At 42.7% G+C, this 25,710-nt stretch overlaps 1 protein-coding gene across 2 annotated transcripts in view; it reads right to left on the bottom strand.

Moving 5' to 3' along the window:
- Snx25 (sorting nexin 25) overlaps window positions 1–25,710 on the bottom strand; it is a 100,821-nt gene that overhangs the window by 58,741 nt on the left and 16,370 nt on the right. For both annotated transcript variants that reach the window (XM_038328028.2, XM_038328029.2), the window contains exons 2-3: window positions 15,268–15,352; window positions 9,089–9,305 (exon numbers count right to left, since the gene is read on the bottom strand). In XM_038328028.2, the coding sequence (XP_038183956.1) occupies window positions 9,089–9,305; window positions 15,268–15,352 (302 nt within the window). The remainder of the gene's footprint in view (window positions 1–9,088; window positions 9,306–15,267; window positions 15,353–25,710) is intronic.

The following is a 25,710-nucleotide window of genomic DNA, read 5'->3' as shown; positions in this document are numbered from 1 at the left end:
TCTGGGCTGTAGAAGAGAGCAAGCTGAGCAAGCCTGGAGAGCCAGCTAATAAACAGTGTTCCTCCATGGTCTCTGTCAGTTCCTGGTTTGAGGCCTTCCTTCAGCTCCTGGCCTGACTTTCCTCAGCAATGTTCAGGAAGGGTAAGCTAAATAAACCCACTTGTCCCCAAGTTGCTTTTGGTCAGTGTTTACACAGCAAAGAAACAAAGTAGGCTATGTGACCTCGCATCTTCAAGTGCGACCATAATTACCTCAAGGAGCACCAGAGAGCATAGCAATTTCCAAATGCAGCAACAGCATGAGTATCTCTTTAACTAAGCTACCTTCAAGTTTCCAGATGAATCTTATTCCTTATTTTCGTTTTTTGAAATAGGGTCTTACTTTGTAGCCCTGGTTGGCATCAAACTCAATATGCAGATCAGGCTGGCCTCAAACTCAGAGATCCACCCCTTTCTGCCCCAACTGCTGAAGAGGAAATGTGTAATCCACCAAAGATGTGTGAGCAATCTGGCTCTAACATCTGTCACCCCACTGATCACTGGGATTGATTCAGCTGATCCCAGTGTCTAGGGAGGTGTCCCCTTTCTCCCTCACCACTGCATGTGCGTCCAGCCTGAAGCTGTGCACGTGGTTCAAAGGAAGGAGCTTCCCCGTACAGAAGAGGAACAACCTTCAGTCAGGGGCCTGTAAGAGCTGTGTGTGCTCTCCTGACAGAGCCTCCAAACAGGTTCTCAGATGTCCTAAATGTGATTTACAGCTCATTTTCAAAAACAACAAATAAAGCATAAGCCAGTATCATAAGCCACTTTTTTTGATGAAGAAATTAGAGGACAGTTAAGCCTGGATTATTTCTGTGGACAGAAGGGCCTGTCACTTAGTGCTCCTAACCATGATGGCAAACTGCATCTGTGGGCTCCTGGGTACTTTCCAGCTTGGGCCATGGATGCCCATTCTAGGACTACTACTTTGAAGATCTGATTGAAGAGTGTAGAAAGAATATTCTACAATTTTCTTTTCCATGGCATCTTGGAAGGCTAATTTTTCTACTATCTTCTATTACAGCTAAGTGGCAAAGTGTTGTGAAATACATTTCTGTAGTAACGAGAGGCCAATCCTGAGCAAACACTGCAGAGTACAGGAAACATATTAAGGACTGCACAGGAAATGAAACATGGAATGCATACTGGCATTGTCACGACTAATGCCTCTCAGGAGGGCACTGTGACTTGTCACAAAAGGCTGGACTAACTGGATATGCACACCAAAAGGAACAACGTCCTCCCTTGTCTGCTGTAACAGGCTAGAAGGATTTGTCCTGTGTGCAAAGTTGACAACATAAAGACATTTGAAGAGTAAGGCTCTACACATTCACACACACACACACACACACACACACACACACACACACACACACACCGCTGATGCTGATCTTATTTTTAATTATTTATTTTGTTTAGGTGGGGTCTCCTGGAGCCCAGGCTAGCCTCGAATCTGCTTCACCTCATTAGGATAACACTCAAACCTTTACCCTTCTACCTTTACCTCCCAGTTATGGGGTTATAGAGTATGTATTAGTGTACCCTGCTAATAGGCTGTTTTTTAACAGATGGAGGCTTCCTGCACCCTAGATAGACACTCTCCATTCTGGCCTCCATGTTGACTTTTTAAAAGGTCCCTGGAGGAAAGCACAATGGTGCGTGCATATAAAATCAGTACTTGGGGGGTAGCGGCAAGAGGATAATAAGGAGTTCCAGTGCAGTGGAGGCTGTAAGAGCCTATCTTTAAAAGCACAGAAACAGCCAAGCAACAAAAGATGGTGCCAGGCCTCCAGCCACGGGTTCAAGGCCTGCAAGAGCCACAGAATGAGGTCAATGCCAGCCTTTCTAACTTATTAAGACCGTTATTAAAGGAGGGGTGGCCTGTGGCTGCAGCTCAATAGTAGAGCATTTAACTAGGATGGTTTTGACCCTGGGTTGAGCCCCAGCATCTCCCTCTCCCGGCACCTTTATTTGTTTTAAACTATAGCTACGATGTCCCTAGGGCTGTAAACACTGAGAGGTTACTCCCTGACCATCTCAAGCCCTTCTACAGTCGCTTATGTGCATTTAGTTAATACTTACTGGGGGAGGTTGGCCAGGAGAAAATCTACTTTTCCAAGAGACACTTCTTTAGATGATATTGAGCCTATGCATCAGCTGACCTGCATGGTCAGGAGATGGCACAGATTTCCCTATTTCCAGAGAGCTGGGCTAGGAGAAAACTGAGAAAGCCAAAGGCCAGAGAAGGCTGGTCTGATAAGCTCTCTGTCTGGAAAACTTCCCACCTGACTCTAGCATCTCTCTGCACACTGTGAGCAGGCGTGTCAGTGATGCCAGGTGGCATCCGAAGTGCTTATGAGCCAAGAGAGGCTCACAAAGCAATGGCGGCTACCCGGCTTCAGGTGAGTTGTAATTCCTCTCGGCTGCATCCAACCTCTGCCGCGGGGAGCAGCCTTTTGCTCTCTGCAGTTCCCACTAGTCACCTCCAGTTCCTTCCTGCTCCTTGAATAGCAAAAGGTCAGTGCCGCTGATGTGGCAGGTGCGGCGTCGTAGATTTAGCCCTCCCGCCTACACCACGGGTGGACATCACCACCTCCACTATAGCTGAAAGAATGAGGAGCTCAACAACCCCAGCTGGATGAAGTCACAGACGTGATACATGGTGGCAACAGCTCCACTCCATCTGTCCCACTCTCAAGTGTGTGCTGTGCTGCACTGCAATCAGAGATTGCAATGGGAAGGGGAGAACACGTCAGACATAAAGACAGTATGTGAATAAAGACATGTTCTCCTCAAACAATATGCCTGTGCTTGATGGGCGCACAAAACATAGATCTTTAAGGAGGCTACGAAATTTAAAAATGCTACTGAATTAACAGTAGAAAGGCAATCAGTTAGATTTTCTGAGCCGCACTGAGACTAGACAGATGGGACAAGGGAAGAGGAAGCAGAACAAGCCTTCAGTGTGATCTGGACTGGTTTACTGCAGCAGAAGGACAGGCTGGAAACAAGTACAGGCTGACCGGAAATCTGCCTCCAAGAACGGCTTAAAAGTCAGGAAAAGGATGTGCGGCTTTTATTACAGCAATGTATTATTCTCCTGACAGCCACCATCTCAAGGGTGTGCTCCCCAGGCCATCCACATCATTTGGCAGCCCGTGAGCTCTGTCTACCAGTGATTTTCAAACAATAATGCTGTTACCCAGGGCTGTCAGAGATGCACATAACCATCAAAACCCTAGTGTTACCCGTGGCTGTCAGAGAGGCACATAGCCATCAAAACCCTACACTCAGTGTAGCAGGCCTACCTGTGTGCTCTGTACAGTGCTACCATCAGTAACAGTCGTTCTCCAGAACAAATCACCCATATGAAAGACTAGTGAGTAACCGGCATTCTTTCCAGTATCTGTAACTAAAGAGAATGGCGGTAGGGTTTTATTTTTCTCTCTAAATTTTCATCATCAACTAGAATAACAAGGAATAGGAAACTAGGGGCTGGGGCTCAGCTGTTCAGTGTTACTTAGTGCACCAGGCTGTGATTTCACAGCCAGGGTGGTGGTACACACTTGTAACTCAGGAAGCAGGCAAGAGATCAGAAGTTCTGCTACATAGTGAGTGGAAGGCCAGCCTGGGATACAGGAGAAAACAAAGAACAAACTAAAATTGAAAACCGTCGAAGTCTGAAGAGTCAGCACTTCTGGTGCAGAATCAATTCTCTCTGTCATTCTGATGTCATACTTACAACGATATCTACATCATCTTCTAAAACAATAGTTTTAGAAGCTGTAAGCATCTCAGTGAAAAATACACTCTCATGGTGAATTTAGATATTCGTGGAAACACTAGATTTCAGCCAGGAGATGGTGGGGGCATGCCTTTAATCCCTGCACTTGGGAGGCAGATTCAGGTGGATCTCTGTAAGTTCAAGCCAGCCTGATTTACAGAGACCAGGCCAGTCAAGGCTGCACAGAGAGACCCTGTCTTGAACCCAAACAACCAACCAAACAAAAACCCACTACATTTCTCTAACCACTTGTCCTTTTCTCTTAAACCTATTATTCTTCTAACTGAAATAAACATTTCTAAGATGGTCCTCTAATGAGTGTAACTTAAGCACTTCAAAACAAGCTTCCTTGAATTCAATGAGTCTTTGACAACTGTTAGCTGGGCAGAACCACGAAATACTTTAGCTGTGAGTACCACAGCAGACTACATAACAATGAAAGACAGAAGATGTAAGCTACAGAGACCACAGGGAAGCGACCTCTTCGGTGCACTTTCTAATTCACACACTGTCACAACACAGAGGAGAGTGCGCTCCCAGGACCCTGGAGCGGAGCTCTGAGGCCACAGCTACACTACTCATTGTCATCTGGCCATATCACACCCAATGTCACTCTTCTCTCACTCCCACGTGTATCGGGATTGTCCAAAGGGAACACAATGTGAACTTCTACTTTAAAGGCTTCTTGGTTTAAATATCTGATATCGTAAATATTGATGAATTTAATGGACTCAGTAAGAGGAGCTGGAGAGTAATAATTGGATCTCTATAGGACAAAATTCCAACCAAAACCATTTCCCCGTTCCATAGTGTAAATGGCCAATTGCAAGCCAGCAGTGTGATCTCACTGAGCTCAGGGCTGTGAGGGCTGTGTGATCAGCTGTCACCTGCCGAGGCAGGGGGACTAGAGTGTATCACTAGATATAAACCACACAAACAACAGCACTTTCAAGTTCGGTAGCTCTTACGACTGTGGGGCTATCCTCAGGGAAGAAATTCTGTGATCACTGTCCTATGGTAACATTTTTCAGGCTACAGGTTGTGCCCAAGTAATAAGACAGTAAAACTGACATAGTCTCAAATGACATTTAAATAAAATGTTAAAGAAAAAAACATCAGTTATCACAGGTAATAAGGGTATCAATTTATGGAAGTGAGTCACAGCTGAAATGGACTTCTCACTATGCATCACAGAGGAACATCTTGCAAAACGCTGGGGCAGCAAGCAGGAAAGCAGTGGGAATGTAATGGCTCTGGATTCCCGCCTCGTCAGCCTGAGGCTGGCAGACCTGGGAAGAGAAGTTCGTAGGAAGAAACTACGTGAGGATGGAGAGCTGCCACTCTTAGCAACCAGGTCCACTGCCAGGACAGCATCACAAGCCAGAACAGGGGCTGTCATGTGATAAACTCACACTGCAGCGCTTCTGAGAGGAGAACGTGAGCTACCTGCTGCTTCTGAGAAAACCGATGCTGACTTCCTGAAAGTGAGCATAAGAATCTTACCCTGTCTCAACAAACCCAAAAAAAAAGGAACTGGGCATCATCCCAGTGCTACTCGGAACAACCACATATCCCAACAGGCAGAGTTTACACTTTATGTGTAAGTCATATGTGCTGTAATTCATCATCCTTGAACTTACTTGGGAGTATAATACAAATTTAAGATCCTACCAACAAGCCTAGAAAAATACTTTGTTCCTAGCACAGAAAATAACCCTGCTGAAATCTTCCAAAATCCAAGTTCCCAGCAAATATGCATACACAGAGTTTTTTGGCACAATACAGGGGCTTAACAGCTATTTTAGGTTTTACATGGATTTAGTTCAACACGTTGGTGCGCCAAATGTAGTGGGAGGTTGTTTATTGGTTCCCAGCAATCCTGGATAGCTTAGACCCTAAATAATCACACCGAAACTGTATTATTTAAATCATTGCTTAACCCACTAGCTCTAACTTCTTTTTTTGTTTTTGTTTTTGTTTTTCGAGACAGGGTTTCCCTGTAGTTTCTAGAGCCTGTCCTGGAACTAGCTCTTGTAGACCAGGCTGGCCTCGAACTCAGAGATCCGCCTGCCTCTGCCTCCTGAGTGCTGGGATTAAAGGCGTGCGCCACCACCGCCCGGCTCTAGCTCTAACTTCTTTTTTTTAATATTTATTTATTTTATTATATAAACAATATTCTGTCTGTGTGTATGCCTGCAGGCCAGAAGAGGGCACCAGACCCCTTTACAGATGGTTGTGAGCCACCATGTGGTTGCTGGGAATTGAACTCAGGACCTTTGGAAGAGCAGGCAATGCTCTTAACCTCTGAGCCATCTCTCCAGCCCCTAGCTCTAACTTCTTATTGGCTAACTCTTACATGTTAATTTACCCCATTTTCTAATAATTTGTGTATTGCCCTGTAGCAGTGGCTTATGGGTAAAGTTTCGGCAAGTCTGACTCTGGTGACGGCTCCATGGCGTCTCTCTGACTCTGCCCTTCTTTCTCCCAGCATCCAGCCTACCTTTCCCTGCCTAACTACGTTCTGTCCAAAGCAGTTTCTTTGTTCATTAGTGGTAGTCACAGCACACAAAGGGGACACCTACATCAGTTCTTAGCACAGAAAATAACCCTGCTGAAGTCTTTCAAAAACCAAGTTCCCAGCAAATATGCATACATGGAGCTTTTTAGCACAACACAGGGTCTTAACAAACCTATGTACAAGCTTTTTCAAAATGAAGCAAGTTCTCTAATTAGAGCCTACAAGCACTAACATTTAGCTCCTCTAACAATCAGTTTCAGAACATCACTGGCTATTAGAAGGATAAAAATCAAAACTACACAAGCGAGTCAGAACGGCAGTCACTAGGAAACTCAGAAATAGCAAATGCTCGCTAGCAAGGGCACGCTCATCAGGGAACACAGAGCGATGCTGGGACTGTGAACTGGTCTAGTCCCTGAGAAGTCAGTAGCAGAGTTCCTCAAAAACACAAAAATCACGACCCAGGAGATGGCTTGCCTCACAAGACCTAAATTCAACCCCAGAAAGCCATGTACAAAGCCAGATACGAGGGTATATGACTATCATCCCAGCCTCTTCTATGGCAAGACAGGAGGTGGGGACAGGAGAATCGTCTGGAACTCATATGCACACTACCCCAAATCAAATAAGAGACCTGGCCTCAAGAGGTGGGAGCAAAGAGTCTTCCCTGCATGCGTGCGTGCGCGCACACACACACACACTCATACACACACACAATCTTCTTTTTCAAAAAGACCCTAAAATTAGATCGACCATAGGAACCAACCATACACCATCCTTGGCTACACTCAAATGACTACACGTCAACATATAAGGAACACTTGCACGCCTCTGCTTATTGCAGCACTATTCAAAATAGTTACATTGCTCATCCATGTCCACTGCCTCTCAAGTCACAATAGCTAAGAAATGGAATCAACCAAGTTGTCCAACTAATGAACAGAAAAGGAAAACGTGATTTTAAAAAAAGTAGAGAAGAGGACACTGGGGGTAGAAGGTTTCAGATACAGAACCGGGTAGGGGAATAGGGAAATAAGGTATTGGCAGGTAGCTTTCTTTAAAGTCAAGGGTACATGGAAAAGCTATATGTAAAAGTCGTAGGACTTTTCAACCCAAGTAAGAAAAAAAATATATGTGTGTATATATATATATATATATATATATATATATATATATATATAATATTTAAAGGGGAGTTGGAGCTGAAATACCCTGCATGAGTAGACAGTGCTGATGCCAGAAGATACAGGTTATTAAATGGAAATCTCAATGCCAGGCACAAGACAGCTCCCTTTGAGCCATCCATCAGGGAGTTCAGAGGCACTCCAGAGGGCTACTGCCACTAGGACACGTTCCCTGATGGCTAGCTTTCATAGTGTTTGGAGGTGCTGTGCAGGCTGCTGGGGAAGGAAGGCATCAGTGGTTACATCCAGTCCTAAGCCCTGCACGCTGCAATGGAAGCTCATTACCGTGCTTGCTAGCCTATCATCAGCTCATTGTGTGAACCACTCACCAAAACCACGTGTGTCTAGAAGGCGATTTTCTACTACGAAGTTACCAAGAAATCTACTCTGCAAGTACTTGTGACTATTCCCCTTCAAAATGCCTGCATTCCAGCTCAAGCAGGCGGACTAGTTTTTTGTTTTGTTTTGTTTTTTAAAGAAAACGCACTAAAAATTTTATATCCAAAAGGAAAAGAATAGAAATCGTGGCTATGGGAGGAGGGGTACCATTAACAAAAGTGTAGCAGTGAGCCCAAGACTTGGATTTGCCCTACCAAATAGGAGTTTAGTAGAGAACACAGAGAAATAAATACAAAAAGTGGGACATGTTAATTTGCTGTTGCCACTGTAGCAAAGTACTACAGACTCAGCAACTTAAAATGAAACTTCTGATCTCACACTTGGGTAGTCCGACCTCCTCACTGAGTTACTGTGGAGATTCAGAAGCCTCTGTCCTCCCCTGATCCACACTAAAGCTGAAATGGTGGGTTGGCAACTTTGCACACTAAATTTTTTTTTAATTCTTCTTCTTAAATACAAATATATATATTTATTTACTTTCTTTCTTTTAATTCATTTTACAACCAAGCACAGTTCCCCCTCCCTCCCCTTCCCTGTCTCCCCTCATCCACTCCTCAGAGAGGTAAGGCCTCCCATGGAGAGTCAACTAAGCCTGGTTTATCAGGCTGAGGCAGGACCAAATCCCTCCCATTGCATCAAGTCTGAGCAAGGTATTCCATCATTGGGAATGGGTTCCAAAATGCCAGTTCATGCACTAGGGGTAAATCCTGGTCCCATTGCCAGGGGTCCCACAAACAGACCAAGCCACACAACTGTCACCCACATTCAGAGGGAGCTAGTTAAGTCCCATGCAGGCTCCCCACCTCTCAGTCCAGAGTCCATGAGCTTCTACTAGCTCAGGAGAGCTGTCTCTGTAGGTTTCGCCATCATGATCTTGCTCCTCTCTCTCCCCGGCTCTTATAATCCTTCCTCCCCCTCTTCCACAAGACTCAAGGAGCTCGACCCAGTGCTTGGCTGCGGATCTCTGCATCTGCTTCCATCAGTTACTGGATGAAGGCTCGTGGTTCTGGGTTACCTCACTAAGAATGATTTTTTTTTCCTAGTTCAGTCTACTTCAGACAGACTATTTCTAGGCATTGCCTTGTTTCACCCCCCCCACACACACACACACAGAAGAGTGCTGTTTTAGTGAGAAGGGGTGGGCTTGCGGGAATTACACACTTACCTGGCATTAGCAGCTTTCAGGTCACAGAAGTGAGCAAGCAAAGCCTTCACAACATCATTACAGACAACCTTAACCACATCCACGTGACTCAGCCTGTGGCGAATCTGCTTGGCAATTTCCCAAAAGTCTTCTAAGAGCAGATGGTAGAGCTGTCCTTCATCTCTGCTGAGGCTCCCGTACCAGGAGAGAATGTAGTCTCTGTAGCTGTAGTCGAACACTGTGGGATAAGCAAAGCGAGGTCAAGTTGTAAACGTCAAGGCAGTTCACTGTTCAGAACAGAATGAGAGTAGAAAACAGAACAGGGGGAAGGACATTCTTTAAAAGATCCTCCTCTAACCAGAATGTCTGAGTCCTACACACTCTAACTCTTAAATAGTTGATATTGATGCTAACCTACTTAAAAACACAGAATACAGAAAATCCTCTCAATCATCACTTGGGCCCAGGTCATGGCTTCTCCAGGAAGACCCCAAAACCCACCTGAGTAAATAAAAGGTACTATTGCCACGTTTACTCTACCCTAAGACACTCTGTCTCCACAACTACAGGTAGAAGCTGCTTATACTCAACCTAACTACAATCCTTAGGGTTCCTTACCCATTAGTGCTTAAAACATGGTACAGGGCTGTGATTCTTTACATTCAATTTCAGAATATATCCAGTATTCTGTCCCTAATACTACCCCAAAACTAATACAAGAACAGTCCTCCACACCAGCCTCATACAGATCAGCACACACGCCCGTTACCATCAATGGGGGATTTCCAGTCTATCTCTAGCTCCAGGCTGATGCATCTGATAGAAACATGAAAATCTGTCCATGTGTTTTTACATTTCCTGCTAGCCATATTAATAGACTAAAAAGAAACAGGCAAAATGAGTAACATATTTCATTTCATATAATGTACTCATGTATTAAGTAGTCACTATTTAAAATGAAATATTTTCATTATTTTTTTCAAACTAAGCTTTGAAATCTGGTACATATTTTATAGTTACAGCAATCACAAATGAACTATTCAAGTGTTTGGAGATCAACAGCCACATCATGGGTCTTGTGGTTAGCCAAGCTGTAAAGCTAATGTGATTCTTCAAGAAAAGAGGATTCTGAACAATAAACTGATGTGTGGCATAGGTGACAACACCGCCAAGTGCCATGGGAGGAAAACTTAGCCACATAATACAGTTCAAGTTGAAGAACACCAAGCTGTCTGATGTTTCTGAAATCACTTCTGATTTCTCAGCGCTTTCCTTTCAGTTTTTACTTTCCAGACTCCACTCATAGCCTGGTAGGGTGGTTCACACCTTTCATCCCAGCCCTTGAAAGGCAGAACTAGATAGATCTCTGAAAGTCAGAGGACAACCTGGTCTACATTGCAAGTTCCAGGCCAGTGAGAGCTATAAAATGACACCCTGTCTCAACAGACAGGCAAGACACACCTACACACAGACTAATAAAAGCCTACATATAGAACATCAAGAATTTTGTTAACATTTACATATGCCCAAGTTTAGGTTAATTTTAAGGTGATTCAAATGGCTTCAATTGTACTAACTAAGAACAATTACCTTCCAAAGGCAGACACCCAGACAAGATGCTACTGCAACTTTAACCATTCATTAAACAGAATTTTATAGACTGCTATGCAAGCTGGAATCAACAGCCATCTCAGCAAGGGTGGAAGAAAAGACATCCAACAGATGAGCTCTTAAGATAACCAGCCATTTTTATGCTAGCAACCAGATGTTTGATCAGATGGCTGTTGCTTCCTAGCTTTTGCAGAGTAGCTGTTCCTCACCCCAAACAGAGCAAGTCCATTAAGAAAGCAGAGACAACTCACATTTATTTGCGACAAACAAATCAAACATGGTATGTGGTGATACTCTGTTTGCGTTTTAACAAATAAAGCTTGCCTAAAGATCACAGTGCAGACCTAAGCCACTAGAGGCCAGGCAGTGGTGGCACACACCCAGGACTCAGGAGACAGAGAGAGAGGAATCTCTGTTAGCTCAGGGCCACCCTGGGCTACACAAGATTGAATCTGTCTGAAAGAGAAACAGAGCTCACACAAAGGAGATCCCAGCACTTGGGATCACATGTCTTTAATCCCAGAACTAGGGAGGTGGAGACAGGAATGATATGGCTGGGTGGAGAGAGGAATATATGACAGGAGGAGACAGGAGCTCAGTGCAGTCCATGGCTTGGTGGAGACAGTCACAGTCTGAGGACAGGATCGCTCCTTTGGTCTGAGCACTGGTAGAGGTAAAAGGTTGCTCTAGTGGCTTGCCACACTCTTCCCTGATTCTTTAGCTTTCATCCCCTAATATCTGACTCCAGGTTTTTTATTAAGAACAATTAGAATTCATGCCACAATGGTGCCTACACAGAAACAGAGCATCTTGCTGGGAAACTGAGGTTACAATAGTAAAGTAACCCTCTCAAGGAGGCGGCACCGTCCCTCCTGTCCTCCTCACACTGTAGTCCCCACGTGCATACGCAGAAGACAAGCTAGACAAGTCAGCAGACAGAGAAACAAAACAGTGCTCTTGTCTGCTGCTCATCTGGCTTCCTTAAGTCTCAGGTGCCACTCTGTAAACTCTCTCTAGACAGCACAACAGGACAACAGCATGAGAATCCTCCCTAGGTTCTGCTCAAGTCAGCACAAAGAGAAACTCAGTAACAACTGCCCAATAGGCAGCCTCGCCAAGATGGTGCCTTCTCGTTATCCTTAAACAAGGATAGTGATCTAGTGTACAAGGATGACCAAAACCTAACTGACCTCCAAAGGACAAAGCCAAATAATAAGGGCAGGATGAGCCCCTGGCCAAAGCACTGCTTGTTTGGTCTCTTGACTTCTTATTAAACTAAGTTTTCATACCATCAACATTTACACTAATAAACCTGCAGCCTGAGCATATGGAAAACAGAAGCGTTTTCCCCTTTCATTAAAATTCAGTTTCTGGGTCAGGTAGATGGCTCGGTGGCTAAAACTGCTTGCCATGCAAGCCTGACAATCCGAGTTTGATCCCTGGGATGCAAGTAACCAGCACAGTGCTGTGATACACATCTGTAATCCCAATACTTGTGCACCAAAATGGAGAGGAGACAGAAAAATTAGTAAGAAACTCGCCAAGTTAGCTAACCCCACATACAAAGTAAGAAACAAGCGTCTGCCTCAACAAGGAGGAAGGAGAGAAGACACTCCCAGAGTTGTCCTCTGGCCTCCTATCCATGCCATGACAGATAGCCCCACATCACAAGCACACAAATATTTAAAAATTAATTTCAAGTTATAGCAGAGAGCTAAGTACAATTTTAAAAGGAAATAACTTTACAATGCTCAGTGTGATGACCTAGGCCCTGCTCTACTGCTGTGGAGAGACACCAAGATCACAGCAACTATTTAAGAGAAAACATTTGGCTGAGGTCTGGCTTACAGTTTCAGAGGCTTAGCCCATTCTCATCATGGTGGGGAACATGATGGTATGCTTGGCACTGGAGCAATAGCTGAGAGCTACATCCTCAGCCGCAGGTTGAGAGGGGGAGATTCTGGGCTTGGCATGAGCTTTTGAAACCTCAAAACCCATCACCAGTGACACACTTCCTCCCACAAGACCACACCTCCTAATCCATCTTCCTCAGACAGTTCCACTTTCTATTTACTAAGCATCGAAATATATGAGCCTATGGGGGCTATTCTCATTCACCACCACATGACATGAAAGATGTATCATCTATGCTATGTCCTATGACATTCCTCATCTACACTGCATATGCTATTTAATACAACTCTAAAATACTCCTGTGATGATAGAATTTGGTTAGGAATTTATAAAAATCAATGTTGGCAGAAATTTGCATTCAGCCATAAAGGTTTTTAACCATAGGTAGGTCTTCCATTAATATCCTTATGGTAAATCTCACAGCTACATTTGTAACTTGAATATATGAAGCAAAAATAAAAGTCATACTTCTACATGTTTATGTTTTCCAAAATTTGAAAGGCATCATATTTTTGGTATTCACAACAGCTCCAAATAGAAGTAATTCAAGCGTCCATTAAAAGATGAACAAATAAAACATGGCACATAAATACAATAAAATATTAACCATCTTTCAAAAGGAAACAGTTAAAACACAGTTTATAGAATTAAAGTTTTTTTGTTTTTGTTTTTCCTTTGGTTTTCAAGACAGATTTTCTTTATGTATCAGCCCTAGATGTCCTGGAACTCACTCTGTAGACCTGGCTGGGGCTCAAACTCAGAGACATCAGCCTGCCCCTGCCTCCCAAGTGCTGGTATTAAAGGTATGTGCTAACAAAGCCATTAAATTAAGGATTTTTAGCATTTTTAAAGCTTTATTTATTTTACACTGTATGTATGAGAGTTTGCATGTTTATGTATCTGCAGCACGTGCAAATATTGGTGCAGGAGCTGGAGAGACAGCTCAGCGTTGAAAAGTACATGCTGCCCTACAAAGAGCCCAAGTTCAGGTTCAGCACCCAGCCCCCACACAAGGTGGCTCACAACAGCTGTAACTCCAGCCCCAGGAGCTCCTATGTCCTCTTCTGGTCTCTCTGGGCACCAGACACACATGTGGTCCACATACAAACATGTGGCCCTTCACATGCAAGCACATAAAATCAAAGTAAATTTTTTTTTTTTTTGGTTTTTCGAGACAGGGTTTCTCTGCAGCTTTAGAGCCTGTCCTGGAGCTAGCTCTTGTAAACCAGGCTGGTCTCGAACTCACAGAGATCCGCCTGCCTCTGCCTCCTGAGAGCCAAAGTAAATTTTTTTTAAATCGGTGCAGGATCATCAAAATGGACTGGTGATTGATGATTAAAATCACTGGCTGTGCATGCCAGACAACCTGAATCCAATCTCCAGGAGCCATGGTAGAAAGAAATAATTGACTCCCAAAAGTTGTGTTCTGGCCTCCACGTGCATGGCATGGCACGGCACATGTGCATCTGCACTTACACACGAGACATGCACACACATATTTAAAAATAAAATTCTTTTTAAGACTATTCTGTCCCTTTGTTTTGAGACAGAATCTTACTATGTAGACCTGCCTGCTGCTGCCTCTCAAACGCTAGGATTAAAAGCATGCCCCACCATGCCCAGCAAAACCATGAGGTTTTGAGTAAGAAAAGTCAAATTTTATATCCAGAAAAATTTATAAAAGTAGTTTATATTAATCATTAATAGAAACATTACTAAACTTAAATTATAATCTATAAAATTCTAATAGTCAAAATTTCATACTATTTCTCTGCTTTTGTAATCCTCGTCTTCAAATTTAAACACAGTGATTTTTGTGAACTATATCAAGAAAAAATACTTATGTGTGCATTATTTATTCTGTCCCCTCTTAGCTACCTAATAGCATGAAGTTAGTGGAAAAATTCAGACTTCTTCCCTGTATAATAACTGAAATCAATATGTTTAGAAATCTTACCTTAATAATCTTTTTTCTTTTTTTTTTTCTTTTTTTTTTCCTGGTTTTTCAAGACATGATTTTTCTGTAGCTTTGGAGCCTGTCCTGGAACTCTTGTAGACCAGGCTGGCCTTGAACTCCCAGAGATCTGCCTGCCTTTGCCTCCGAGTGCTGGAATTAAAGGCGTGCACCACCACTGCCTGGCTACCCTTAATAATCTTTTAAAACCTTAATTTGATCTTCAAAATGTGCTGCATCCTTAAACATTGATATTTAGAGGCTTGCTCACTCCTGCTTCCAGGGATATAACCATAGTGTACCTTGCCATTGCTCCTCAGCCCTCCCCTCTTCTGTGAGGCTATCACTCATCTGCTTGAAGTGATGTGGTCACAAGTGCAGAGAGTCCATTCTCCGCTACCACACATCCTCCAGCAATATCTACAATGAAATGTTTCCTGAAACCTATTTTAGGGGATAGAGAGCAGGTCTGCACTCCATGTTGTAGATAAATAAATCTCTCCTGGGCTGGTTAGCTTCAAGAAGTCTGGAAATTTCTACTCTATAAATGTTCAAACCACTTCCATTTATCCAAAACACAGAGGCACGCAATCTTCAAACACAAACTCATGAAAATTCCTAGTGCTGTAGGAAGGATAGATAAACCGGAGATAGCAAATACCCTTTGAGAACAGCGAGCGATCACTTATCTAGTAATCCCGTGAGCCCAGTCCGTCCTCACCATCTTTCAGAGCTCGGTCAATACTGTGAGAAATGACCACTCTTCTGCCCTGAGCTGTCTCCTGTGGGTTTCCACAAGCAGGGCTCTGAAATGAGAAGGAGGAGAAGAAAAGAGATCACTGAACGAATCAACTACATATAAAGATAAAACCAAGATGAAGATTTGGAGGTCATGGTCTTACTCTGGAAAAGTAAACAAATGTTCAATGTTAACTAAGAAATGTTTAGAAAAAGGAGAATTAAATATTATAATATGGGAAATAAAAGGAAAATACAAAACCAGATAATTTATGAAAATTAAAAACATAACAAAAATTTTAAGTCAATGAGGGAAAAGATAACACTATTTGTCCTATCAGGGTTTCTATTGGTGTGATAAACACCAGGACCACAGTCAGCTTGGGGAGGAAAGGGTTATTTCCTCTGGCAACTCTCAGGTCATTTTTTTTTGTTTTGTTTTGTTTTGTTTTTTTGAGACAGGGTTTCTCTGCAGCTTTTTTAGAGCCTGTCCTGGAACTAGCTCTTGTAGACCAGGCTGGCCTCGAACTCACAGAGATCCGCCTGCCTCTGCCTCCCGAGTGCTGGGATTAAAGGCGTGCGCCACCACCGCCCGGCTCTCAGGTCATTCTCTATCACTGAGGAAGTGAGGACAGAAGCTCAAGGCAGGAACCTGGAGACAGAAACTGATGCAGAGGCCATGGAGCACTGCTAACTGGCTTGCTCTTCACCCTGCTTTCTTATATAACCCAGGGCCACACGCTCAAGGTGGCACCACCCACAGTGGGCTGGACCCTACCAAATCAATCATTAATCAAGAAATTTCCTACAGACTTGCTTACAGACAATGTGATGGAGGTATTTTCTCAGTAAAGGCTCCCTTTTCCCAGATGACTCTAGCCTGTGTCAGCTGATATAAAAACTAGCCAGAACACGATTCAATAAATGATACTGGGATAGTTTTGTATTCACAGGTAGGGGAGTTGATAGTCATACTTTATTTATAACTGCAAACTGACTGGGGAGTTAAATGTTTCCTTAAACTAAAAAACTAATTAGAAAATTTGGAATAAGATGTTTATAATCACGAGATAGAAAAGGCCTCTACAATAAGGCACAAAATCCAAAAGTTATACAGGAAGACAAAAAGAAAACAAAGCATGAATTTAAAATAGAAAACTACTGTTTGACAAAAGACAGTATAAACAAAATACAGGTAATGTTCTAGGACAGTGTTTACAACCTTCCCAACACTGCAACCCTTGGTACAGTTCCTCATGTTGTGGTAAACCCCAACAATAAAATTATTTCGTCAATACTTCAAAACTGTAAGTTTGGTACTGTTATGAATCATAATGTAAATAACTGATATACAGGATATCTGATATGCTGCCTATAGGTTGAGAACCACTGGTCTAGAATATCTAAACATAAGTAACAGAGGACTACCAATTTATATACACATATTTACACCCCATTCCCCCAAACACACATATGATCCTTTCATTAGGAAAATACACAATGAAGCAATCATATACCTCAGACTGCAAAACTCAGAATACCCCTTTTGGCTAATCTATGATAAAATGTTTGTTTTCATACATTGTTGGGAGAGCATCTATTTCTCCATGCTTTGGAAAAGGAAACTGTATTAACAACATTAAAATTTTGAATGGATTGTCTTTGAATCCAGCAACTCTACTCCTAAGGAGGTCTAACTGGTGACATGATCGTCACCCGTCATCCAGCAAACACAGCTGCAGAGAATTAGAGCGTCAATCAGGAGTAGAGAATGCCTATGCTGGACTAGGTCTCCTGCTGTCTTTGGGAGGGGAGCCAAGAGTCATCATCCTCTTCATTCCCTAAGGAGAGCTAAATCCACAGCCTTAAGATTTCTTACTTTCTAATACATATATTTGAAAGTAATATAATAATAATTATAAATGCATGAATGTGTTATACTATGAAAGGACTTAATGCTACGAACTCAACACACAGCATTTAGCAGATTCTCAAGGCATTAGAAAAATTATGCTCATAGAGACAAACATTTGATATGATACAGGTAAAATGCGCTTCCAACCATTTCAAACTTTTCTAGTCTTTAGTAGCTATATCACATTACAAGGTTAAGATTCATTCTAATTTTCAAAATTTTATAATTTCTCAAATACGAGTACAAAACGTTCAGTGACCAACAGTGGTCAGATGGTAGAAGGAAAACCAAGGACTGGAGAGACGTCTCCCGGCTCAAGAGCACTGGCAGCTCTTGCAGAGGCCCCAGGTTGGATTCCGGCGCCCGCCACATGGCAGCTCATCACCATCTGTAACTGCAGTTTCAGGAGCTCCAACACCCTCTGCTATCCTCAGTGGGCCCCAGGCATGCACGTGGTGCACAGCCATACATGCAGACAAAACACTCATATATACAAAATAAAATAATAAAAATTTTAAAGTAGTTAAAATTAAAAGAGAAAAGCTAAGCACTTCATTGAAATCCCTCACACAGCTCACACAGTCCTCCCCCTCCGAGAGTGCCCATGGTTTCTCTCCCCGAGTCCTTAACAGTTTCCATTCTGTGAACCAAGTTCAGGAAAATCTCAACTAAATGCATGCCTTTGGTTTTCTGCATCTGACCACAGCTGGTCACCAAAAGTTCTGAACCTGTAATTGGGAAAACATGTTTAAGGGCTGGGGGGAGGGGAGCCTGGGCTGAGACACCATGTGGTTCCAAACTTGTACATAGCACTATGGGGAGGCAGTGAAACCTTCAACAGGTAAGAAATAAAAGAACCAAGTGGAAGGAGGTTAGGTGGATGTCTCCCTCACTGTGGATCTGCTATCTTGTTTTGATTTTGGTTACTGAATATATGGGGTTCTGATCTGTTCTTGGTTACTAAGAATACTTTTGGGGTTCTGTTGTTCTTGGTTTTGGTTATTTATAGTATATTTGGGGTTCTATTATTTGGGTTTTGGTTTTGGTTTTGGTTATTGAGCATGTGTTTGAAGTTCTGTTGTTGATTTTGGTTTTGGTTATTAGGATAGGCTTGGGGTTCTCCTGTTTTAGTTTTGGTTTTGGTTACTGAGAATACACTTAGGGTTCTCTTGGTTTTGGTTTTGATTATTAAGTATATATTTGGGGTTCTGTTGTTTTGGTTTTGGCTCCTGAGAATACATTTGGGAAGAGGTGGTTTGTTTTGAAACAGGGTCTCACTGTATAGCCCAGGCTAGCCTCTATCCCCTGCTTCCCTCTTTCCTTCTTTTATAGATTTGAAAAGCAGCAACTCCACAGGCTGACCTACCAAAGACCTGTTCTTGAAGACAAATGCTAATGTCTGTTCTGTGGGCACACACTTGTTCCTTAGACAACACACCTTTCTCCACAATCACTTTCCTACAGTGCTGGTTTGGAAAGAGATAAAAGAAAGACACGCACCCCTGCGGTCACAAAGGATACTGGTAAAAACTCTAGCATCCAGTCTGGACGTGGCCCTCCCTATGGAGTATGATCACTCTGCTTCTGTTTTACTGTTTTAGTACATACATCACAATATTCATTCATAAGAGCTTCTGGTGAGCCAGACCACCATTACTAAAAAATACATTTAATATTTAATGAAAATAAATGAAACCTATCTCCATATTAAAATTTAAACAAAAAAACTTAAAACTACATCAAACTAACCAAGGTCATTTTTAATTACACAGTTCTCTAAAAGGAAAACTTTAGAGATCTCAGTATATAACTACACATTTGAAAAAGAATGTTTTCCAAAGTCAGGCCAAATCCTAAAAGCTTTTCTCTGGGATGCATTAGCAGATCTGCAGAATCAAGAACAGAAAGCACAGCATTAACGCTTCCCCGAGTCCAGAACAGCTCCTCAGGCCACAGCCATGGTGTACCCAAACTGTCTGTGGGCCAAAGCCAGAGATGCCCTCTAAAGATAAAACTCCCAGAGAAACCTCGCAGAGAAACTTGGGTACTCTGACACCATTAGTCACTAGACAGCCAGGAGCTGTCTGAAATCCAGCCTGCACAAACTGGTAAGGTGGCAATGCCCTCTGGGTGGACGCCCGGTCCATCATGACCTAATTCGCCTCTTGCCCATTACATGCACTGTTCTAGTAAACAAGCATCTCACACAGGCGCTTGTCAATGTATTACAGTTTATGTTAAAAGGGAAACAACCGGACATGGAGGCGCATGACTATAACCCTGGTACGTGGAAGGACTGTAATTTAATGGTCATCCTTGGCTACATCCCTAGTTTGAAGTCAGCCTGAGCTACATTAAGCCCCACACAAACAGAGGGGAAGGGGAAAGAAGGGAGCAGAAGGGAGAGAAAGGAAGAAAAGGTTATACAAATGTCAGGGGTGATGGGTATAATGTTCTGTGAAGTTCCAGAAATGGTAATATACCTTAAACAAATAAATACAATCCGGCAGCCATCATCATTACCCACACAGTGTCGCGGGTTGTCTCTCCACGGGCCCTGAGCATCTGGTAATCTTCAGGGACTCCATAACTTTCTCACGTTTAAACCAGTTATTCTCAAAACTCTACCTCTTTCAAAATGATCATATTCTGTCTTGGCCTCAAAAATTAATTTATTCAAAACCAAAGAAATGAAGAAACCATGAGTATCTTCCCTGGGAAGGAACTTGAAAGGCCATGGCATTAGGTGAAGACTGGCAGAGATAGGAAGGGTTCCCACTGTACACGCTGGGCAGCCATGTCAGAGCTGGTGCGGCACAGCAGGGCAGGGGACACGGCTCCACAGCTAGGTCTGGCTCTGCTATCACTCACTAATGCCACTGCCTGGACCCAGACACTTCCTCTGTTCGGCTCTTTTTAAGGGTCTTATTGTTCCTTCCCTTTAAATATAATTGGTACTGGGGTTCCAAAAACAGAAAAACACAGCATTGGCCAAGAAATTACTATAAATAGTGAAAGGGGTTATGCTTGTCATTGCGCTAGAGGTATTATTTTTTGTTTTGTTTTGTTTGGTCTCAACAATAAATGGAAATCACTAATTTTTAGGTCTCTCCATCTAATTCATTGTTACTCCAAACACTGTTGGCTTACACTGCACCAAACTGTGAACCAGATTCAACCCATGGACATCATGTTCATAACTGTCGCCACACCAAGTTCCTGGCAGTATGCCTCACACACAACTGCACAGTTCAGCTATGAGCGCTAACACAACACAGAATGTTACCAACTTGCAAGAAAACAGGCTGGAACCAGGCAAAGTGGCATATACCTTTAATCACAGAATTCTGGAGGCAGAAGCAGATGAATCTCTGAGTTCAAGGCCAGCCTGGTCTTCATGGTGAGTTCAAGACTGGCCAGAGAGATCTGTCTCAAGGAAAGGAAGAGAGGGAGAAGAAAGAAGCCTGACTGGGTTGCATGGCTTGCTAGCAGACAGATTCAAAAGGACCACAAAGGATGGGAATGAGAGCAACAAAAAGGAGCAGGAAGCTGGGCAACCAGAATGAGGCCATGGACCCACCACTTGTGCTATTTTTGCTCTGTGGCTGGCTACTCTTTACAGAGAGGAAAGTACACACTTCCTGAAGCCGGTCTACTGCTTCTTTACACTTCTATGACTGAAGCCTGTAGGCACATCAGCTTTTACAAAGGCCAGTTTGGCTAAGTTGGTCCATGCTTTGATATGTATCAGTATGAACTTGCTTTCCTTAGCATCAAAGAAAACTGTCAAAACATAAGCTAAGTGATTCTCTCTTTTGGGAATTTTGTATTGATAGAAAGTGGTGGTATGTGCCGGGCAGTGGTGGCGCACGCCTTTAATCCCAGCACTTGGGAGGCAGAGGCAGGTGGATTTCTGTGAGTTTGAGGCCAGCCTGGTCTACAAGAGCAAGTTCCAGGACAGGCTTCAAAACTACAGAGAGCCGGGCGGTGGTGGCGCACGCCTTTAATCCCAGCACTCGGGAGGCAGAGTTTGAGACCAGCCTGGTCTACAAGAGCTAGTTCTAGGACAGGCTCCAAAGCCACAGAGAAACCCTGTCTCGAAAAACCCAAAAAAAAAAAAAAAAAAAAAAAAAAACTACAGAGAAACCTTGTCTCAAAAATACAAAAACAAAAAACAACAACAACAAAAAAGAAAGTGGTGGTATTTGATAAATCTCCTCCCCTTTTATGGAGTTTTAAGATTTATTGTTTGTTTATTTGATACAGGGTCTCACTGTGTAGCCCCAGCTGGCCTTTAACTCGAAATCTACCTGACACTAAATTTATTTTTTAACTGGTAACATATGAACATAAAAGCTGTGTATATTAGGCGTACTGTGTGCTATTTCCACGCGTGCACATACACTGGATAATCTCTCATCACGCCAGCCCTCTCACAACTTAAGTCACTGTGACAGAACCTTGTGTAAGAGTCTTGCTCTACAGCCCGGGTGGGCCTGGAACTCAAGACGTTCCATCTCAGCCTTCCAGGTGCTGGGATTACAGATATGTAGCCCTTGTCCAGGTGACAATCTTTGAAAATCCATTTGGGGTGGGGGAGGGGAGCTACAGAGGTGGCTCAGGGGTTAAGAAGACTTGCTGCTTTTGTAGAGGCCACAGTTTAATGCCCAGTATTCATGTCAGGTAGCCTAAAACCAAGTCTAAAATTAGCTCCAGAGAATCTGAAGCCTTTTCCAATATCTGTGTGTACATGCACATACACACATACACACTCAAAATAAAAAATAAATGGTACGAAAAATCTTTTTTTCTACACTGGGTAAAGTACTGCAATCTTGTAGTCCTGGCTACTTGCTTGTTGGAGACTAGAATGTGCGGCCAATCTATGCAACACACACCCATCTGAAGGGGAAGGGAAAATCTTCCTTCTGGTAATGAGTGTCCTGTGCACAGTCACTGGACAACGGCACAATAACAGCACACCATATTCCCCTCTTAAACAAGCTTAATTTCTATCTTAATTGCAAGAATTCATCTTTGAAATGAAACCTACGAATCTCTTATATTGACACTTTTCTAGATTTTAAACAGGCTATAACTTTTTCAAATGTTATCTTCAGCTACGTAAGTTGTAGAGACACATCCTTCAATATATTACAGATGTAAAAAAGTGAACTGAGCCATAATCCCATCATCCAGAGGTGTTTTTGTCTATTTCCTTGTAGTCAGTGTGCCCAACATTTCGAGACTATATTTATAGGCAAGTTACTTCTCTGTACCTCAGTTTCCTTATTTGTAAAAGATAACAACAGTATCTGACTTAGGATTAATATGAGCATCAACAAGAAGAACTCACACAAAGTATAACAGCAACTAAAAGGCACATGAGTATAAACCAGCACTGGTCCTCTTTCTATGTACATACTATATGACAGCACAGAGGTAGAGGCCAGCATTACAAGTCTTCTTCAATTGCTCTTACTTGATTTTAGCGGGCAAGGTCTCCCATTGAACCTGGAGCTTGCCTAATCTAAGAAAATAATAATTACCACAAAAGCAAAATTTCTTTACATTACTTAATACTGATAGATTTTTAAAGGAAGCTAATAAAACTTAGAATTTTGTTTGTTTGTTTGTCTGTTTGTTTGTTTGTTTTTCAAGACAGAATTTCTCTGTGTAGCCCTAACTGTCCAGGAATTTACTTGCTCTGTAGACCAGGCTAGCCTCAAACTCATAGTGATCTACCTGAGTCTGCCTCCCAAGTGCTGGGATTAAAAGCATGTGCCACCATTGCCCAGTTGAATATTTTCCAATGTATTCAAAAAAATTCAATGTTGTGGTAATGTTTTATTTCTTATACACCAATCTGAAGGGCTTTAAAACACACACACACACACACACACACACACACACACACACACATTGAGACAAATTCAAGTTCACTGTTTGCAAACAAAAATTACACACAGACAAATAGTAATATAAAATGGATAGAAATGGACGGATATGGAGCGAAGAGTGGAGCTGGAGAAAGGCATCAAAAAGTAAACTAACTCCGGAAAATGTAGCTAAAATCTCTGACATGAGCATTTCGCATTCCTGAAAAGATTTACGTGCTAAGTTTGTTACTTAGTTCTATCATATGACATTCGCGTCATTGGAGCTAATCCAGCCAGTCTCGGGTTTCCACAATGTGAATCACATTTCCATCAATTTGCTCAATCATCTAATAATCACTGAGGACTCACTCTATCTGCTTGGCACTTAGTTGGACACTGGACAGACAACAGCAAACAAATTGTATTTTCAGTGCTCGTGGGACTTAATCTATTCTTGATGGACACTAATAACCAAGTAGCTAATAAGCCATTGTACTACAGGAGTGTGCTCAAGAACCCAATGTTCTTCCTATTCTAGAAGCCCCCTTCCACTTCACTCTCCATCCCACCCTTTAGTCACAGAAGGAAGTTACTCAAACCTGTAGTGAGTCTCTAAGAGCGTTCCATAAGAATTTGAGATTCATACATAATTTCATTTCCTAAGAGACAACACTGAACTTAAATGATAACCAACCTAGTCACCCGTTTCAGAGCTTGTATATAATCCAACAACTAGATGAATCACACAGAACTGCTTGTTTTCCAAGGTTTAATACTCCATTTTTTTCATAAAATAGCATAATACTATTTTATTAATTGGCTGGCTGGATTTTAAATAAAAACTGGTTAGAAAAATTACACTGGTTATTTGATTCGGTGAAGCCTGTTCTTTCACAGCTCCTCTGAAACATCAACTGAGCTCTACATACAGCAGCCCTGATAACACACGTGTATGAAACACTAAGGGTAAAACCGGAAGCACAATTCAACTGAATCTACTCACAGAGCGTGTTAAGTCCTTCCTAAGGGCAGCCTAAAGCTAACCATAACACTCTCTCTTCCCTTTCTATCTAAAATCTATGTGCTGGAATTTAATGACTAAATATTCCACAGGAGCAGATCTGCCTTTGACCAGACAGAGGGCTAAGAAACCTGCACTAAGCCAGTTGTGGTGGCACATGTCTTTAATCCCAGCACTTGGGAGGCAGAGGCAGGTGGATCTCTGTGAGTTTGAGGCCAGCCTGATCTACAAATCAAGTTCCAGGACAGCCAGGGCTGTTACACAAAGAAACCCTGTTTCAAAAACAGACAACAGCAAACAAATTGCTCGTGGGGGGGAGGGAGGGAGAGAGAGAGAGAGAGAGAGAGAGAGAGAGAGAGAGAGAGAGAGAGAGAGCACTGCAGGCACCCACATGGGCATCGTGTCAACACAAAGGTGACTGTGACATTCCTTTTCCTTCATCCACAATGACATCTGGAAGCCCCTCTCTACAACTTCAACTTGAAAACATTTAATTTTCCAAATACATTTGGGAAAGTTCTTTGAAGACAGTTTTATAGACCCTTCTGTGTATCTGCTAGCCTGGAACTCACCACAGCTCAGGCTGACATTGAAACATTGAACCTCCCATGCAATCAGATATGAACTACCACATCTAACTCTAAGTTTCTTTTTTCTTTTTGGCTTGGTTTTTGAATCAGATATTTTTTTTGTGTAGCTCTGGCTGTCCTGGAACTCACTCTGTAGACAAGGCTAGAACTCAAACTCACAGAGATCCACCTGCCTTTGCCTCCTGAGTGCTGGAATTAAAGACATGTGCCACCACTATCTGGCTGGAATAGTATTTTTAACAATAATTTCTAAATAATTTCTGAGATCCCTGGATCCCACTTTGAGAAACACTGCTAAATAGTCCAGAAAAGAATCTGAAATTTATTTTACAGCGAAACAAGGATCCCATACAAACAGAGAGATGACTCCCAGAAAGATTCAGCTATGGGACGGAGACGCTGCCCAGTTGGGCACAAGCTTCCATGTGAGCAAGAACTCCTGGAGAGAAGCTGCGAACGAAACTGAATCTGTCTGCCTGGAACTTCAGTACTGTGGAGAGGCTGGGACACTGCAGGTGCAGAGGCTAATTCCCTTATCTTGGGTTAGTTCTGGCCCTCTGAGACAGCCACTCCTTGCCCACCTCTGTTCGGGAACGTCTTGTGAGGATAGATAAACAAACCTTTCACAATCTATTGACTCAGGAGAACACAGGAGGCCACCAATCCAAAGGCTAAGAATGTCATCAGATAAACCAGACAGTTATTACTGGCACCTTAATTCCAGCACTCTGGAGGCAGGAGGATCAAGGCCAGTCTGGTTTATGGACTTTCAGGACAGTGGGAGCTACACAGAGAAAACCTGTCTTGAAAAAAAAAAAAAGCAAGAGATATCAGCTCAATTAATGAGTTAGTTTTGAATGAATACAGTGCCTACATAAAACATCTATAATGTTTCACACCATATAGGGAAGCTGAATCAATCATTCCTGAACCTTTAACATGGCTAAAAGAGACCCCACAAATTAAGACCCCTAAGTGTATACACAAACTAAGCATATACTCAGCCCAACCACTTCAGAAA

This window comes from Arvicola amphibius, chromosome 4, assembly GCF_903992535.2.
Source record: "Arvicola amphibius chromosome 4, mArvAmp1.2, whole genome shotgun sequence".
NCBI classification, from domain to species: Eukaryota; Metazoa; Chordata; class Mammalia; order Rodentia; family Cricetidae; genus Arvicola; species Arvicola amphibius.
Note: the sequence above shows the minus strand (reverse complement) of the source record. Positions and strands in the feature narration are given on the sequence as shown.